Source organism: Carettochelys insculpta, chromosome 1, assembly GCF_033958435.1.
Source record: "Carettochelys insculpta isolate YL-2023 chromosome 1, ASM3395843v1, whole genome shotgun sequence".
NCBI classification, from domain to species: Eukaryota; Metazoa; Chordata; order Testudines; family Carettochelyidae; genus Carettochelys; species Carettochelys insculpta.
The window spans coordinates 287,346,397-287,364,772 of record NC_134137.1 but is presented as its reverse complement, the minus strand read 5'-3'; the positions used below and the strand labels follow the sequence as shown (position 1 = coordinate 287,364,772).

At 40.8% G+C, this 18,376-nt stretch overlaps 1 protein-coding gene across 1 annotated transcript in view; it reads right to left on the bottom strand.

Annotated features, from left to right (window-relative positions):
• Nucleotides 1–18,376, bottom strand: part of AGBL3 (AGBL carboxypeptidase 3) — a 46,432-nt gene that overhangs the window by 18,148 nt on the left and 9,908 nt on the right. The window contains exons 5-11 of the mRNA XM_074983966.1: nucleotides 15,220–15,364; nucleotides 13,803–14,585; nucleotides 11,542–11,704; nucleotides 10,287–10,413; nucleotides 7,538–7,638; nucleotides 7,255–7,376; nucleotides 1,288–1,354 (exon numbers count right to left, since the gene is read on the bottom strand). Of these exons, the coding sequence (XP_074840067.1) occupies nucleotides 1,288–1,354; nucleotides 7,255–7,376; nucleotides 7,538–7,638; nucleotides 10,287–10,413; nucleotides 11,542–11,704; nucleotides 13,803–14,585; nucleotides 15,220–15,364 (1,508 nt within the window). The remainder of the gene's footprint in view (nucleotides 1–1,287; nucleotides 1,355–7,254; nucleotides 7,377–7,537; nucleotides 7,639–10,286; nucleotides 10,414–11,541; nucleotides 11,705–13,802; nucleotides 14,586–15,219; nucleotides 15,365–18,376) is intronic.

The window sequence follows — 18,376 nt, the reverse complement described above, 5'->3', positions numbered from 1 at the left end:
TTTTGTCATATTTAATCTTTGTAATTTGACCTCATTTCCACTTCTCTCTGACTCTTTTTTCAGTTTCAGATCATTGAAGATCTCCTGTTGATGTCAGGATGGCTACTTACCAACCTTCCTAGCTTTCCTATGCAGTGGGATAGTTTGCTTTTTTTATGTCCTTAATAATGTCTCTCTAAAAATAGCCAACTCTCCTGACCTCGGCATCTACATGGCCCCTTTAGCAGAGTGCTGCTACTGGCAGTGTTATGTTAATGATAGTTCATGAAATTGCAAATGAAGGACCACTTGCAAACTTGCGTGGCTAATTAGCATAAAGCATTCAGACATAACAGACTGGTGAGGGAGGTTGGCTTAGCCGGCAGAGGCATGTCCACATGGCCTCTGTACTGCTGGCACCCCCTACTGCCGAGAGCAAAATCTCACACAGCTACACTAAATTAGCCACACAAATTTGCAAATGGTCCTCCAGCTGCAATTTTGTGAACTGTCATTAGCATAGCACTGCCACCAGCAGCACTGTGCTAATGGGCCATACAGATGGGGCTCTCTTGTTTCTCTTTACTTTGCTTCCCACAGGAGCTTATCTACCAGTTTTGAGTTTGTTAACATGTGCCTTCTTAAAGTCCACTGTATTTATTTTGCTGTCCTCCCTCCTACCATTTCTTAGAGGTAGGAACTCTACCATCTCATGATCACTTTCATCTCAGTTGCTTTCCACCTTCAACTTCCCAGCCAGCTCTTTCCTGTTTGTTAGAGTCAAATCTAGAATTGCCTCTCCCTTAACTACTTTCTCCAACTTCTGTAACAAAATATCATCTCCGGTGCATTCCAATGATGCACACCATGATCCTAACCCTATTTATTCTTTTCAACAGCAAAAATATTTCTTTGTAACCAGAAGAGTTAGAAACTGTTTTTCTTCTGAAATGGAAAACCAAATGTTAAAGAAATCAGTAAAGAAGATTATGACAACAACAGAAAATTATGAGAAAACCCTAATTTTGTTTACTATTCTATCTTACAGAGTTAGATTGTACCTGCACATACAGTACAGCTCTGTGAGATGTGGTAGAGCAACAGAGACCATAAACTGTACTTCACACTATTCAGGAGGAGATTCCAGAGACACACTCAATTCATACAATAGCATTATGACTAGCTTGTTACACACTTTTACTTCCTGCTTAGTCTAAGCACATAAACTTGTTCTTTTAGCTTGAGCAATTTCTATCTTGCTACACTCATTAAAGAGACTGAAGCATCTGAGTGAAGTGTATAGTGTACCTGAGTATCCGGTTTTCGTTGGTGTGCAGCTGCATCGTTGGAGCCTGAGCTGTCAGAAATGTGGGTACTGTGAAAGATTGAACATTTTTCCATTTTATTTCCTTATTTTTGGACTGGAAAAAATATTTTATTGCACTGCTCCATATAATAAGCCACTGCCCTGCCCTGATTCCCTCTACACACAGTAACCCAATTGGAAATGTTGTATAGATTGTCATTTTCACACTTCCCTCATCTAAAAGTATACAAACCCAGTGTACAACAGAAACTCCATTCCTCAGTACAATGTCATGTGCACAAATGACATTTCCTGTTTCTAGATAGTTATATTATAATTCTATCTTGCATTTTCAGTCTTTTATTTAATTTAATAACACCTTATCTTGTTTTCCATAACTAACCCTTCTGTTAGTTCTCTCCCAAGATGCAATATATTGCAGGCATTAAGATAAGTCTGTCTGTATTAAAACAAAACTTCATCTCTTCATTTGCTTATTATTCACCAAGAGGAGGGAAGACTTCAGGTTTGAGATGTGTACTTCTTAATAATTTATAGTGGAGATGGTATTTTGAAGAGGCAGTTTTCAAATAATGCACTGACTAGGGCCACTAGATATTTAATTTCCTGTATTAATTAGAAACATCAAGATTTTCATAGTTACAATATATTACACTTTGTGACATGATTTTGGAGTTCTCCACACTATTCACAATAGGCTGCTCACAATCCACTGTCCACATCTCATTAATCACTGCACAGCTATCACTAATTAACTCATCAGTTTCAGGAGCGAGGTAAAGAGCAATTGGGCTTTGGAGAGTGAATTCTCCTCTGACATATACAGCTGGATTGCTCATGGGAGAAGCACATTGCTGAGACATTGTGGGGAATCTTGTATTGCTATTCCTTATGATGGACCTTTTCTGCAGATAAATGGACTACAGGATATAGTGGCATTTTCCTGCTGAATACAGTGGAACCTCAGAGTTTCAAACACCTCAGGCATGGAGGTTGTTTGTAACTCTGAAATGTTTATCATCTTAAGCAAAACATTATGGTTGTTCTTTGAAAAGCTTTCAACCGAACATTGACCTAACACAACTTTGAAGTTGCTATGGAGAAGAAAAATGCCATTTTCTCTTTTTTTAGCAGTTTACACTTAACACAGAAGGGTACTGCATTTACTTTTCCCCAACATCTTGCCTGCAGCCTGACTACATACTTCCAGTTCCAAATGAGGTCCATGGTTGACTGGTCAGTTTGCAACTTTGGTTTCTGTAACTCTTGAGGTTCTACTGTGCATTCATGTACACTGAAGTAAGTGATACACTTCATCCTAACTACAGCCAGGCTTTTCTACAAACAAGTATGGTCGAAAAACTGTGCACTGATTTCCACAGCACAGCTGATTAAGTTCTGCACCAGTTCACAGTCAGTGCAATTCCACGTCTGCTTATGAGCATTCAGAACTGTGCTAAATGAGGTTACATCTACGCAGCAAAGTTATTTAGAAATAACAGCGATTTGCCTCAGGTGCATCCTTGGAATATCATGGAAGGACAGAGTGGCCAACACCGCCGTCCTCGAGCAAGCTGGAATCCCAACCATGCACACCCTCGTCAGGCAGCGTCGGCTCCGCTGGCTTGGCCACGTCCACAGGATGAATGATGCAAGGATTCCAAAAGACATCCTGTATGGTGAGCTAGCCTCTGGCAAAAGACCTACCGGACACCCTAGTTGCGCTACAAAGATGTCTGCAAGAGAGACCTCAGAGAGGTAGACATCGAGCTGGACAACTGGGAAGAACTAGCAAACGACCGCAGCAGATGGAGGCAGGGGTTACACAAGGGCCTTCAGAAGGGCGAGATGAGGATCAGACAGCTAGCAGAGGAGAAGCGAGCGCACAGAAAGCACCCTAAGGACTTGCCAGACACCCACCACATCTGCAAGAGATGCAGCAAGGACTGTCACTCTCGTGTGGGTCTTCATAGTCACAGTAGACGCTGTAAATGCAGTCCTCAATTGAAACTATAAAGGGCGCGATCCATAGTCTATGCAGACTGAAGGATGCCCACTACTGAAATAACATTGAGAGCATCTACACTATGGCCATGCAATTTTGAAATAAATTTGAAATAGTGGACACAAACCTCACTGCAGAAGTAATAGCTATTTCTAAATAGGTGCTGTTAAGACAAGGAATAGTGCTGTTTCAAAATAAGCCGTAATGGCATCCAATGGGACTATTTCCAAATAGAAACTATGGCTGAGGCCACACTTGGCCAAACTTCGAAATAAGAACATAAGAACATAAGAATGGCCATACTGGGTCAGACCAAAGGTCCATCAAGCCCAGCATCCCATCTGCCGACGGTGGCCAATGCCAGGCGCCCCAGAGAAGGAGAACAGAAGACAAGTGATTTATCTCCTGCCATCCATCTCCTGCCCTTGTTATGAAGGCTAGGGCACCATACTTTATCCCTGGCTAATAGCCATTTATGGACCTGACCTGCAAAAATTTATCAAGCTCTTTTTTAAACCCTAATAGAGTCCTGGCCTTCACAGCCGCCTCGGGCAAGGAGTTCCACAGGTTGACTGTGCGCTGTGTGAAGAAAAATTTCCTTTTATTAGTTTTGAACCCACTACCCATCAATTTCATTTGGTGTCCCCTAGTTCTTGTATTATGGGAAAAGGTAAATAATTTTTCTATATTCACTTTCTCCACACCATTCATGATTTTATATACCTCTATCATATCGCCCCTCAATCGCCTCTTTTCCAAACTGAAAAGTCCCAGTCTCTCTAGCCTCTCCCCATATGGGACCCTTTCCAAGCCCCTAATCATCTTAGTCGCCCTTTTCTGAACCTTTTCTAATGCCAATATATCTTTTTTGAGGTGAGGAGACCACATCTGCACGCAGTACTCGAGATGTGGGCGTACCATAGTTTTATATAGGGGAAGTATGATATCTTTTGTCTTATTATCGATCCCTTTTTTAATAATTCCTAACATCCTATTTGCCTTACTAACTGCCGCTGCACACTGCGTGGATGTCTTCAGAGAACTATCCACTATAACTCCAAGATCCCTTTCCTGATCTGTCGTAGCTAAATTTGACCCCATCATGTAGTACGTGTAATTTGGGTTATTTTTTCCAACATGCATTACCTTACACTTACCCACATTAAATTTCATTTGCCATTTTGCTGCCCAATCACTCAGTTTGCTGAGATCTTTTTGTAGTTCTTCACAATCCCTTTTGCTTTTGACTGTCCTGAACAACTTGGTGTCATCTGCAAACTTTGCCACCTCACTGCTTACCTCATTTTCTAGATCATTGATGAACAAGTTGAACAGGATCGGTCCCAGGACTGAGCCCTGGGGAACACCACTAGTTACCCCCCTCCATTGTGAAAATTTACCATTAATTCCCACCCTTTGTTTTCTGTCTTTTAACCAATTCCCGATCCATGAAAGGACCTTTCCTTCTATCCCATGACCACCTAATTTACATAAAAGCCTTTGGTGTGGGACCGTGTCAAAGGCTTTCTGGAAATCTAGGTATATTATGTCCACTGGGTGCCCCTTGTCCGCATGTTTATTAACCCCTTCAAAGAATTCTAATAGATTAGACAGACACGACTTCCCTCTGCAGAAACCATGCTGACTTTTGCCCAACAATTCGTGCTCTTCTATGTGCCTTGCAATTTTACTCTTTACTAGTGTTTCTACTAATTTACCTGGTACTGATGTTAAACTTATCGGTCTATAATTGCCAGGATCTCCTCTAGAGCCTTTTTTAAATATCGGTGTTATATTGGCCGTCTTCCAGTCATTTGGTACCAAAGTGGATTTAAAGGATAGGTTACAAACCACTGTTAATAACTCCGCAATTTCACATTTGAGTTCTTTCAGAACCCTTGGGTGAATGCCATCTGGTCCTGGAGACTTGTTACTATTCAGCTTATTAATTAATTCCAAAACCTCCTCTAATGTCACTTCAATCTGAGTGAGTTCCTCAGATTTGTCGCCTAAAAAGGCTGGCTCAGATTTAGGAACCTCTGTAACATCTTCAGCCGTGAAGACTGAAGCAAAGAAATCATTTAATCGCTCCGCAATGGCACTGTCTTCCTTGATCGCTCCTTTTATATCTTTATCATCCAAGGGCCCCACTGCTTTTTTAGCAGGCTTCCTGCTTCTAATGTATTTAAAAAACATTTTACTATTGTTTTTTGAATTTTTGGCTAGCTGTTCCTCAAACTCTTTTTTGGCTTTTCTTACTACATTATGACAGTTAATTTGGGAGTGTTTATGTTCCTTTCTATTTTCCTCACTAGGATTTGACTTCCACTTTTTAAAAGCTGCCCTTTTCTCTCTCACTGCCTTTTTAACATGGCTGTTTAGCCATGGTGGTTCTTTGTTAGGTCTCTTACTGTGTTTTTTTATTTGGGGTATACATTTAAGTTGGGCCTCTAGTATGGTGTCTTTAAACAGTTTCCATGCAGCTTCCAGGGATTTTAGTTTAATTACTCTACCTTTTAGTTTCTGTTTAACTAGCTTCCTCATTTTAGTGTAATTCCCCTTTTTGAAATTAAATGCCAGAGTGTTTGACCGCTGCGGTGTTCTTCCCAACACAGGAATATTAAAAGTTATTATATTGTGGTCACTATTTCCAAGCGGTCCAGTAACAGTTACCTCTTGGACCAGATCCTGCGTTCCAGTCAAGACTAGATCGAGAATCGACTCTCCCCTTGTGGGTTCCTGTACTAGCTGCTCCAAGAAGCAGTCATTTAAGGCATCAAGAAATTTAATCTCTGAATCCCGTCCTGAGGTGACATGCACCCAATCAATATGGGGATAATTGAAATCTCCTATTATTACTGTGTTTTTTATTTTGATAGCCTCTCTAATCTCCCTTAACATTTCAGCATCACTATCACTGTCCTGGTTAGGTGGTCGGTAATATATTCCTAATGCCATATTCATATTAGAGGAATGAATTGTTATCCATAATGATTCTATGGAACATTTTGATTCCTTTAGGATTTTTACTTCATTTGATTCTATATTATCCTTCACATATAGTACCACTCCGCCACCCGCACGACCTGTTCTGTCTTTCCGATATAATTTATATCCCGCACGACCTGTTCTGTCTTTCCGATATAATTTATATATATGAAATAGTCATGCTAATGGCCAAATCGAAGAACACGAATGAGGTGTTGAACTGAATATTCAGCGCCACATTAGCATTAGCATGCTTCCGGCCACGGCACTTCGAAAGCACTGCCTTTGAATGCATGCAGCTCAGCGTGGCTATATGGGGGTACTTTTCGAAAGGACTCCGCACATTTCGAAATCCCCCTATTCCTCTCATCTGAGGATTTCCCCTTAGAGGGGATTTTCAAATGTGCAGGGTCCTTTCAAAAAGGATGCCTGTGTAGCTGTGCCAAGCCACGCACGTTCAAAAGCGGAGCTTTTGAAGTGTCATGGCTGGAAGCGTGCTAATGCTAATGAGTCACTGAATACTCATTTCAGCACCTCATTAGTATTCTTTGATTTGGCCATTAGCATGGCCATTCAAAGTTTTGGCCAAGTGTGGCCACAGCCTATGTGTCTGGACATGCTATTTCAAAATGCATTCTTGTGTGTAGCTGTGTTGTTTTGAAATAAGCTATTTAGGAATAGCTATTCTGGAATGGATTACTTTGAAATAATGCTGCTGAGCAGACGTAGCCTTAGAGACTACCTTTCTTTTGTAAAACTGGGCCAAGCTGAGCAGATGAAGGGGTTCTATCCACAGCCAATTGACCATTAAAGAGTCAAAAAGAGATTCACATATAATAACCTTTCAATAATTTCAATATTAAATTATTGATATTCTAATGCCTACTGTAGTGCTCTTTACCAAAGTGCAAAACAAAGAGGAATAAATCTCAATATCTTAATAGTTTTGATTTACCTGGAATCTTTGTCTAAGATGGCATCTGTGACAGAGGCATCAGAGTCACAATTAAGATTCTCCGAGTTTGTCTTAGGTTGCTGTTTCAGCATTTCCTCTAATTCTTTCAGATACAGATTATACTAGGGAAGAACACATACTCAGTTAATAGTGAAGTCCAGTGACTTATTGAAAGGGACTTATCAAAACCAATGTGGAGTTTGCCATGATGACCTTACAGAGGGGCTTCATTTAATGACAGACATATTTTTATTCCAATAGCTTTCAGAATGGCTTTTCTTACCTTACGCTTGTTTGGATCACAGTAATCCAAGAGGGCATCACAGAAATGGTATCCTATTGACTCTAGGTCTTCTGTGTTGAAGTGAGTACCTCGTCTATTCCCTGAAACAGCACCAGGAACACTCTCAAATGAAGACCCAATTGTCCTGCTCAACCCCCTGCAGTGATATTTTCCACATGGTGGTAAAAAGGAAGTTAAAATTTCTTTGCTTTAAACCTGGAAAAATCTAGTTTATAGTTGCTGCCCCCACAATAATATAACCCCCGAAAGCCATTTCCCTCAAAGTCATTGCTGAAGGCTGCTGGTTTTTCTAATACATTTTGGAACAGTTTTACCATCTCAGTACAATCACTCAAATGATTTGATTATGGCATTGTGGTTTTCTTCCTGTGTGCCAATCTGATGGAAGCCAGGGTATGAGCAAAACTTCTTGGAATGCATCAGTTGGTCCTCAAGCCTTTGATCAAATGAAGCTGGTGCTTCCCGGTGTCCCCCCCACCTCTCTCAGAGGTCAGAGGTTCATTTATTTCTTTTGGGGGTGGTTCATAGTAATTATCCCCATTGGCAGTCGATAAAACAAATGACCTCAAAAAGAGCACAATTGATTTAGCACAGCAAATAAAAAATAAGAGAGAAAAGTCATGCAACCACAACTTAAACTTAATACAGTTACTCTTTCTAGAAACAGAGAGGTAGCCATGTTAGTCTGTACACCAACAAAACAAAGCACCAGAAATGTAGAACTTTAAAGACTAACAAAATTATTTATTTGGTGATGAGCTTTCGTGGGCCAGATCCACTTCTTCAGATCAATTTCATTTCCAATACAGACTGACATTTATAAGTACAGAGGACAAAAAAAAAAAAGGGCAATAAAAAAAATCAAATAGGATTGAAGAAAGGGGGTGAGAAGTGGGGGGATGTTAATTGTCCTGTCTGAGATAATTATGAGCATCAAAGTAAGGGAAGCAGTCCTTGTAATATGTGAGGCAGTTCATATCAGAGAATCATAGGATCATAGAACACTAGGACTGGAAGGGACCTCGAGAGGCCATTGAGTCCAGCCCCCTTCCCCAATGGCAAGACCAAGTAGTATCTAAACCATCCCTGATAGACATCTATCTAACCTGTTCTTAAATATCTCCAGCGATGGAGATTCCACAACCTCCGTTGGCAATTTATTCCACTGTTTGACCACCCTGACAGTTAGGAACTTTTTCCTAATGTCCAACCTAAACCTCCCTTGCTGCAGTTTAAGTCCATTGCCTCTTGTTCTATCCTCAGAGGCCAAGAAGAACAAGTTTTCTCCTTCCTCCTTATGACTCCTTTTTAGATACCTGAAAAACACTATCATGTCTCCCCTCAATCTTCTCTTTTCCAAACTAAACAAGCCCAATTCTTTCAACCTTTTTTCATAGGTCACATTCTCTAGACCTTTAATCATTCTTGTCGCTCTTTTCTGGACCCTCTCCAGTTTCTCCACATCTTTTTTGAACTGAGGTGCCCAGAACTGGACACAATATTCCAGCTGAGGCCTAACCAGCGCAGAGTAGAGCGGAAGATTGACTTCTCGTGTCTTGTTCACAACACACCTGTTAATGCATCCCAGAATCATGTTTGCTTTTTTTGCAACAGCATCACACTGTTGAGTCATATTTAGCTTGTGGTCTGCTATAATCCCTAGATCCCTTTCTGCTGTGGTTGATCCTAGACAGTCTCTGCCCATTCTGTATGTGTGAAACTGATTGTTCCTTCCCAATCCCTTCCTTCAATCCTACTTCATTGGTCAGTTTTTATTGCAATTTTTTTTTGGTCCTCTGTACTTATAAATGTCAGCCTGTATTGGAAATTAAATTCATCTGAAGAAGTGGGTATGTCTCATGAAAGCTCATCACCAAATAAATTATTTTTTTAGTCTTTACATTGCTACATTTTTGCTGTTTTCTTTCTAGAAAATGATCAAAAACCTAGGTCAGCCACCCAAAAGTTCTGGGATAATAATCAGTGAATAATATCCAACATTCTGGACTTGACAAAGCAATGTGTCTGGTCAGTACACTATCTTGGTCTGTGTATGATTTCCTTCATTCTCTGGGCAAAAAAACACCCTCCTTTGTAACTACTATGGCTTTTTTTACAATAAGGAAACTTGGTCCTGGTACTTCCAACATTGTTGCACCAGTGGGAAAGTGGTTGTTCAGACAGCAGTAAGAAAGGTGCAGGCATATTTACACTAACACTTCCCTATCACTTCTACTGATTGAGTACCAACTATGGAAAATTCTAAATCCATGTGTTGCCAGTGTAGACATTGTCCCTGTTGTGTGTCAGAGGGACGGACTTTTATATGACATTACTTTAAACAAAACTAGCTTGGATCTAATAACATTTCTCCTAACCTCTCACCAAGTATTCTCAGTAAGTATTCCCTTCTCTCATTTGTGCAACTGTTTCTACTACATCTATTTCTGGTAAGTCCATTTAATTTGGTGGCAGGCCAACTAATTTATCTTGTGTTGGTTTCCAGTACATGTCTGTAATAACACTGGACTGAAATTTAACTTATGCATACTCGGTGTTAAAATGCTCACTCCATATTCACACAATATAATATTTACCTCTGTTAAGCAGGATTATTTGAGGACTATAGTAGCTAAAACCATGGTAGATCCCTACTGCATCTGTAAAAACACACGTTCAAAACAGACTGATGATTCCCTACAATCTCTCCCAAGTAGAAAGGTCTTACCTATCTTAGATCCACAAAAAGTGGCTTCCAAAGTATAGCTGTTGCAGATGCCCATCTTCCACATCACTACTCGACCTGTTCCTTCTTTGCTTTTATGCACTTTGAAATTGCAGTCTGGGAATGAAAACTTAAGGGAGAGATGTAGGGTCAGCTTCCTGTATTGTAAGGAGCATCCTTTCCCACTACAGTAGTGATGAAGATGACACAGTTTTATCTTAACATCACCAGTGTATAAAACTTTCAAGCTTCCTAATTAGGAAAATAGTGAAAGGTTCACTCCATCTTTCTTCCACCCTTTACTGGATAGGCAATTCACCATACTTGGTACACAATAGTCTAAGGATCAGCAACCTTTCTGAGGAGTGCCAAAATTTCCCCTTTAGACCTCTATGTACAGTCCAGGGGCCAGTGATACTTTTTAAAAGTTAATTATAGTCCTATTTACAACAGATTCATTAATAAATAAATAAAGATGCAGAGCTTTACTGTTTAGGTGGTGCTTGGTAGTATTAGCTTGTCTTTTGTTAATCCACAGGGTTTGAGCTCGTTCGCAGCTGCATGGGGGGAAAAGGGTGGAGCTAAGCTCCCACCTCGCATGCTGATGAAAATCGGCTCGTGTGCCACTTTTGGAATGTGTCCCACGTGCTGCTGACCCCTGTAATAGTCTTTCAATATCTAGTCACAACAGAGTGGTGGATGGGATGAAAGCCCCTCTTTGATTATAGGAGTTTGTTTTATTTTAACAAAGGACTTGTTAATGTTACACATGTAACATCTTTTAATATTGCTGGTCATACTATCCCCAAAGGAGTCTTCTTCAATTGTTGAACTAGCACTAGAGTTCTAGAACAACCCAAAACCCTCCATTTCTGTTTTTAATACCATGTAAGATGCATGGCTGGTAAAAGTCTGAATAGCTCCTCTATCATGAATGTACCACACAGAGCTCTGGATCACCTTGTCATTGGTTTCCGAAGACAACAGAATTGGACTCAAATACTACAGTACTGAAAATACTAATATGAGAGTTGATGTGTTGTGCTATTGTAGAATTTGATTGGTTTAGAAAATGGATTTGTTGTGTGTTTTAGCCAAAGAGAAGCCACTTGATCAATAAGAGCACACTTATGGAATACTTAACCCCTTTATAAACAAGCTTGTTTCCAACTTTACTGACATGTTAGCAAATCTTACTGGCTAACACAGATTCCATGTAGGGTAGTAAAGGACAATTTCATGTTAGTGACTTGCTTACCTTATCAGGGCAGTTCTTGCTCATAATGAGAGGAAAAATACGGTGGTGCAAACATGGCATCTCTGCTTGCTCCCCACCATCACAACCATACATGAAGACATTCTCTTTTCCGCTATGACCATGAATATCACAATACAGGAGAACGTCACGCTCCTCCATCACTCTACAACAAGAGGGGAAACACTATTTTAGTTTAAATGTTTTTTTAATGACGCAGCCAGGGCTGATAGATTGCAGCAATATTCATTGGAATAAAGTTGGCATAGGCTTAAGAGTTTAAGACAACGAGGAATCCCATTGATTTCAACAAGATTACTCATATGCCTAAAATTAAGCATGCACTTAATAGCTCAGCACCTTGCAGGATCAAACCCAAAGAGTGTGCCATGGATTAGTAACAACAAGATCCAAAGCTATGCATCAGAACTTCACATTCATTTTATCAAAACAGGTATCACGGATCAATCACCCTTCATGAATGCAAAAAGCTGGGAGTAATTATTTTAAATGTGAATAACAGAACTGCATTCCTTTTTGGATCTCATTTCCTTGATCTTTCCTTCCTCAACAATTACTATGTGGGTATTCTCTTCTTTCTCCACATTTCCCTTCGCAAATACACTTACCCTGCAAAATTTCCCCCCCAGTTTTATCAACACCCAGGTAAAGGAATAATCTTCTGCCACTTTAGGTGAATAGTAAAATAATTTTTAGTATTGTAAGGCACTGCATCAAAATGCTACTTTCATGTTCCTTGTTTTGTCACATCCTACATGTGATACAATCTTGAGATTTATAACAAGCCACAAACACATAGCACAGACCCGTGCAGCAGGTAGCCCTTTCTCCATTCAGGGCAAAAGAGGTATCGGTTTCAACTATCCATTTTTTGCAATATTGCAAGTTTTGGAATACACTGTATTTTATCTATATATTTTAAAAATTGCAAAACTGCACAAGTTTAAGAAAAAAAATCCCTGCAATTTAACACTTTAAAGCTAGTTCATGAGCTTAATGTGGTATCGTTGAAATCTTTCATGTCAGATCATTACTCTGAGCAGGAGCTGGCAATTCATCATGGATCAAGAAAGAAAGGTGAAAAAAGTATCATTTTTTAGTTGATAATGTGCTAAATGTGAGTTTGGCTATTTAGGGCATTTCAGCACATTTTTCTAAACGTATTTATTTTTATATTTTACTGTACTGGTTGCCTTTATATATAAAACTGAGACGCAGGGTGAAAAGTGGGCTTTTTCTGCTAATAAGTTTGCAAAAGCCTAGCTTGCGTCCCTAGATCATAAAACTTTTGTGTTCTCTCAAAACTATGTAAGTATTTCCCATGGGAGAAGAGTGAATTTTGTTCTCTAGAAGACTCTGAAGTTCTTTCCTGCCATCATCAAAAACTCCTGAAAAGCTCAGTATTTGATCAGAAAGAAAATAAGTGGAAGAATCAGTGCTGGAACTTGAAGTTCTTGGAATATTTTCCTAAGGGAAAAATGGTCAGTTAGAACAATTCTTGCTTGAAGAATGGCAAGGCACAAAAGGAAAATGCTTATGAGCAAACCTATACCAGAGAATCAGAGAATACTGTAAATGACAGTAGATTATTAGATTTACCAGTGCTGGGAAAGTCCTTTCAAAGTTAGAGGTATTGGAAGAACCCCGCATGCGTATACAGTTAAACGTATTATCCCACCACTAGATGTCTGCACTGCATAAGGAAGTGGAGGATTATACATTAAACCCATTTAAACTGAAACATATAGTAGACATGACAGGATTACTAATCAGATACAAGGTCAGGATCCACTCTGAACTTGACCTACTTTAGGGAACTGCCCTGCACCAATGAAGCTGGCAGACATTTTGCCACTGATTACAATGAAGCAAAACTGAGGACTTAATCTGTAAATCTTAATGAGTGGCAGTGAGAAGGACGACTATGCACAAAACTTCCCTTTCCGTTTTGGGGCTGAAAGTTTCCTGAAAAAATTCTCCTTTGTTACCCAAGCTCTCATCTCTATTCCTTGTATTAAAGCTATATTACAGGGTGCTGTACGACACAAGAAAAACACTGGTAACTGCAGTGAAATCCCAAGCCTTTTATAATTTTAGCAAACAATACAAATTGAATGGGTTAAATGTGAGATGAGATGCAATAAATATGAGGCCAATATAGCACAAACAGTGGTTCTACTAAATAACAGACATTAAGAATACAAAGGGGCTTTTTGTTCTGAAGAGGGAAAAGATGATGTTACCTTTTGATCATGTTCCGAGTGTACCAAACAGGAGGAAAAGATTCCTTCAGGTCTGATGTGTAATTACGATTTAAGTCTTGACCTGCTAAAGAGCAGCGGTAATTTCCCACAATCACGCCATCTGGATTCAACATCGGTACCATCTTGAACACAAAAGTGTCCCGGAGTAATTGAGCATCGCGTGAGTTGCCCAGAATATAATCCAGAAAGCCCTTCATTATCCATGAGCTGTTTGTTTCTCCGGGGTGCACTCTAGCAGTCAAAATCACAGCTGCCTTACGCTTTATCTCCTTGCCACTTTCAGAGGGACTGGTTATGGTTAAAACATACACTATGTTCCTTGCTAGGGAATGGCACAAGACGCGGATCTTGCAAAACTTTGACCTTACTGGATCTCTAGAGATGGCTGCCAGGTAGTCATGAAGGTTGGAATAGGTGTATGGATAGCAATGGGCAAAGTAGCAGGTGTCTCGATCATGTGGGAACTGGAACGTCCATGTGAGTGAGAAATACTGACGTCCATCTTGGCCAAGGTTATTTTTGTAATACTTAATTTCATCTCCTGTCCTTTGCCAGCCAACTCGACGGATCTTTGCATCCACCTCTGAGTACAACAATGGACGCATACCATGGTTATACAGGCTGCTGGGCTTGGTGAAGTTGACAATGGTGAAACGGTAAGGCATACCTGCCTGAGTGTTGGTGACTCGGAAGTAATACCATTGGGTGTGTCTATTTGTGTAGAGGTCAGTGCGCAGTGTCAGCTGGTACTCGAATTCACTACTGGTGTGTGGAAAGAAGACAAACATATTTAACACTGGTTACCACAAAAAATTAATTACAAACTCAAATCACGCCAGTGACTACAGGATGAGGAAGGAATTCCTTCAACATCGCGATGAAGCACTTTACAATTATCCACATGCAAGTGTGTGCAGTCAGGATATCAGAGTACATGGAATGCTTCAGTACTATAACACCACATTCCTGTACAGCTTAATTAAAATAATTAAAATGTGAGACCGATCCAAGGCTCATTTAAAAAATTGTCATCTCTTATAAAAGTGTGAAAGTGTGTGTGTTTGTGCACATAGGGTGAAATGTATAGCTGTGCAGAGAGTCTATATCACCATTTTGAAGCTTCACCTCAACACCAGTGGTACATAGTCCTTGCCCAGTCCATTTGTACAGAAGTGAATTTCACCCATAGACTATATATAGAGACTATATAATGCCATGGAACCATTATGAGACTGTTCCATTCGAAGTCCATATGAAAATATTCTTGGGGCTTATTCTATTCATGTAACTCTGAATGCAGGCCCCAGCAACACGCATAGCACCACTTACAAAGGTTTATTTGACTGCAGCTGTTGCCTACATTACCTCGTTGATGAGGAAAAGATCACAAACCTACACTTTGACCACCTTTTGTAGATTCCCACTCTCAAAACGTGCCTCAAAGATCAAAGTGTTGTCCCAGTCTTGAGGGATGACCTGCTTCAACGGCGAAGGGTAGCTACCCCCTACTCGAGAATACACAAAACAGGATTCCTCATCACCTAGTGAAAGGAGCAGAATATACATAGTGTTCAGTTGTGAATGATTTTCAGCAGTGCCCAAAACCTTTCACAAGAACTAAAAACCTAATTTTCAGCACATATCTAGAAGAAATTTTCAAAGGGGCTGTGCAAAGTTTTAGCCACTCCTGCCAATGACCTTCAACTTGACACATGGCAGAAACATCACCATTACGGTTTGAAAATGTATACAGTTAGTATTTGTTGCTATTACTGTAAAGCTCAGTTTTTAATTATAGCCTCTGTATTAAATTTATCTTATTTACATGTGACAAACTAAAACATTAATACACCAAACTGTGATCACCCAGGGGAGAACATACTTTCACGTAATTTTAATTTGCTGCCTTTATTGCAGCTGCTAAATCAGATTAATTATGTTGTATGTATGCAATTGCTGTAGTTACCACAGGGATGTTGTAAAATCATGAATTAGAAAGGAAATCGTCTAAGCTGTCATGACTTGAAGGGGTGACGTACATGAAACAATTTCTCTATTAAATCTGACCTACACTTTGCTATGTTTAAACCCCTGCGTTAACCCATTTCACTACTTGTTCTCTGGTTCCCCTGTTTGTGACAAAAGAATAATTATCATATGCAGTCAAGATTTATTTCAAAATTCTAAGATCCTGATTCAGTGAAGCACACAAACATGTGCTTAATCCTCACTGACCTTAATGTAAAGCACATGCTGAATTATTCAGACCTGGAGTCCAAATTAAGTGATTCCTATACTATATAAAGCATCTTGAGATTTCCCTTGATGGAAAGTACTATACACACTCAACATTTTTATTACACTTTCCTCCAACTTCTATGATTGTTACTGGAAGCTATGCACAAAAATCCATTAATCATGATAAAGACTTGATTTTAAACACAGCCTGTCATACCAAAGCAAATCACAGACATAGACTGATATACAAAATAAAAAATAAATATCACTTCAGTCACTGCTCAACCACAGCTCTGTCCAAAGTGAAAAGCAGTACTCAGCTGACAGCACACAGAACACTAGGTCAGTGTAGCAGGAAATGATCAGTACGATATCCAAACTGTAGGTGGAATTTTAATTAAACAGAATGTAATGATCCAACTTGGTATTTTGCCAGGACAACACAGTTAAAATCTCACCTCTTGTGAAAAGCACCAGGGGGTATTTAACATCTTATCCACAAGAGCCATACACTCCTTATAACATGTTTTGTATGTTATACATACACTGTGGTTCAGGAGAGACTCAGAAAACAGAGTACCACCAAATGAATCAAAATTACCACTACTAGCACCAAATAGTCTTCCCCTTAGAAATATGTAGTAGTCACCCAACCTGATTCTGTTTAACTTGAAGAGAATTGTACACAAAATACCTCCAATTTTATCCCTGTAATTATAGAAGAAAATAATTTGTGAATGTGCACACACTCTTTATGCTCAAATATTAGGAATTAGGGCCCTACCAATTTCACAGCTGTGAAAACCATGTCATGGACCATGAAAATTAGTCTTGCCCCATGAAATACAATTTCCCAGAAATCAGCTGGGTTGGAGAGGGACAGGACTTCTCTTCCCCAGACTCAGCTGTTATTGGAGGAAGATAAGACTCACCTCCACAGGCACCCAGCCTGGGATTGCTTCTGTCACCTGTAACTTCTGCTGTGACTCTGACTCTGGACTTCTCTGTCCACCCCATACCACCTGCAGCTCCTGCAGGGTTGGGGTAACCCCAGGCTACACCAGGGGCTTGGGCTTGCCGTTCTCCACAGCTTCAGTGCCTGCAGCTGCTGTCCAGCTCAAGGCGCTTCTCCCTGTGTAATACCTGCCTGGGCTTGGGATTCCAGCTCTGGGATTGCTGCCCTCCCTCCCCACTGCCATGCAAGTCCTGCTGGGGCTCTGGGCACTCAGGGCTTCTGTTCCCTCCCTACTAAGGCTCCTGCTCAAACTCAGGATGCCTGAGCTCTGATTTGCTGCCAGCCCTCCCACCTCATCTGTCCCCTGTTCCTGCTCTGGCACAGGACACCTGGACTTTGGGGTTGCTGCTGCTGCCCTCGCCTCCTCTTCACCCTCCCCATGGCTCTTGCCTGGGTTCTGGAGGTCACCTTAAGATTTGCTGGTGACCCCTTCCTGATCAGAGGGGCACCTGGACAGCAGTTGGGACTCAGAACTTTCATCCCATGTGCATCCTGTTTGAGCTCAGGGGGCGTTAGACCCCAGGAGCATTTTTCCATCACAGCTCCTGACTGAGCTCCTGGCTTTCCCCTCACTCCCCACCCTTTTTGTTTCCAGCTGGGACTTGGGATGCCCAGGTTCAGAGCTTCAGCTTCCATGGCTGCTACTGAGATTCAGGGCACCTAAACTTGGGGCTTTAGCCCCCATAGCACCTGCTGGGGCTTGGGGCTTCCACCTCATGTTTCCTGCCAGGGCTGGGGGACCCACTTTTTAAGTTATTATGTCCCCTGGGTACAGATTCCCATGGCCTGTGTGTTAAGCCATCACTCACCCTGAGTCTGACTAGCAGTTAGAAGCCTTTTTGGGGCCATACTTTCACCTCTGGGAAGCTCTTCCAGCTGCAACAGACTCCCTAGCTGCTGCCTTCAGAACTGGGTTCTCTGCAGGCAACACCAAAGTGAGTATGGCAAGACTACAACCCTCCTACAACAGCTTTGAGACTCCCTACAATTCCTTTTTGGAGCAGCATCCCCACAGTTGCAACATCATGAAATTTCAGATATAAAAATCTGAAATCATGAAACCGGTAATTTTTAAGACCCCATAACCATGAAATTGACCGAAGTGAACCATAAATTTGGCAGGGCCCTAATCATGAAGTCACAGCATTGGCTCTGGCCCCAGCCAAAGTTACGAGGGGTGGGAGCACAGCACCAGCTCTGGTCACAGCAGCAGGACATGGAAGGTGGTATATAGACCCAGCTTTGGTCAAAAGTGCAGGTGGGCTGAAGGGTGTTCACAGCCTTCAATGAACCCACAGGC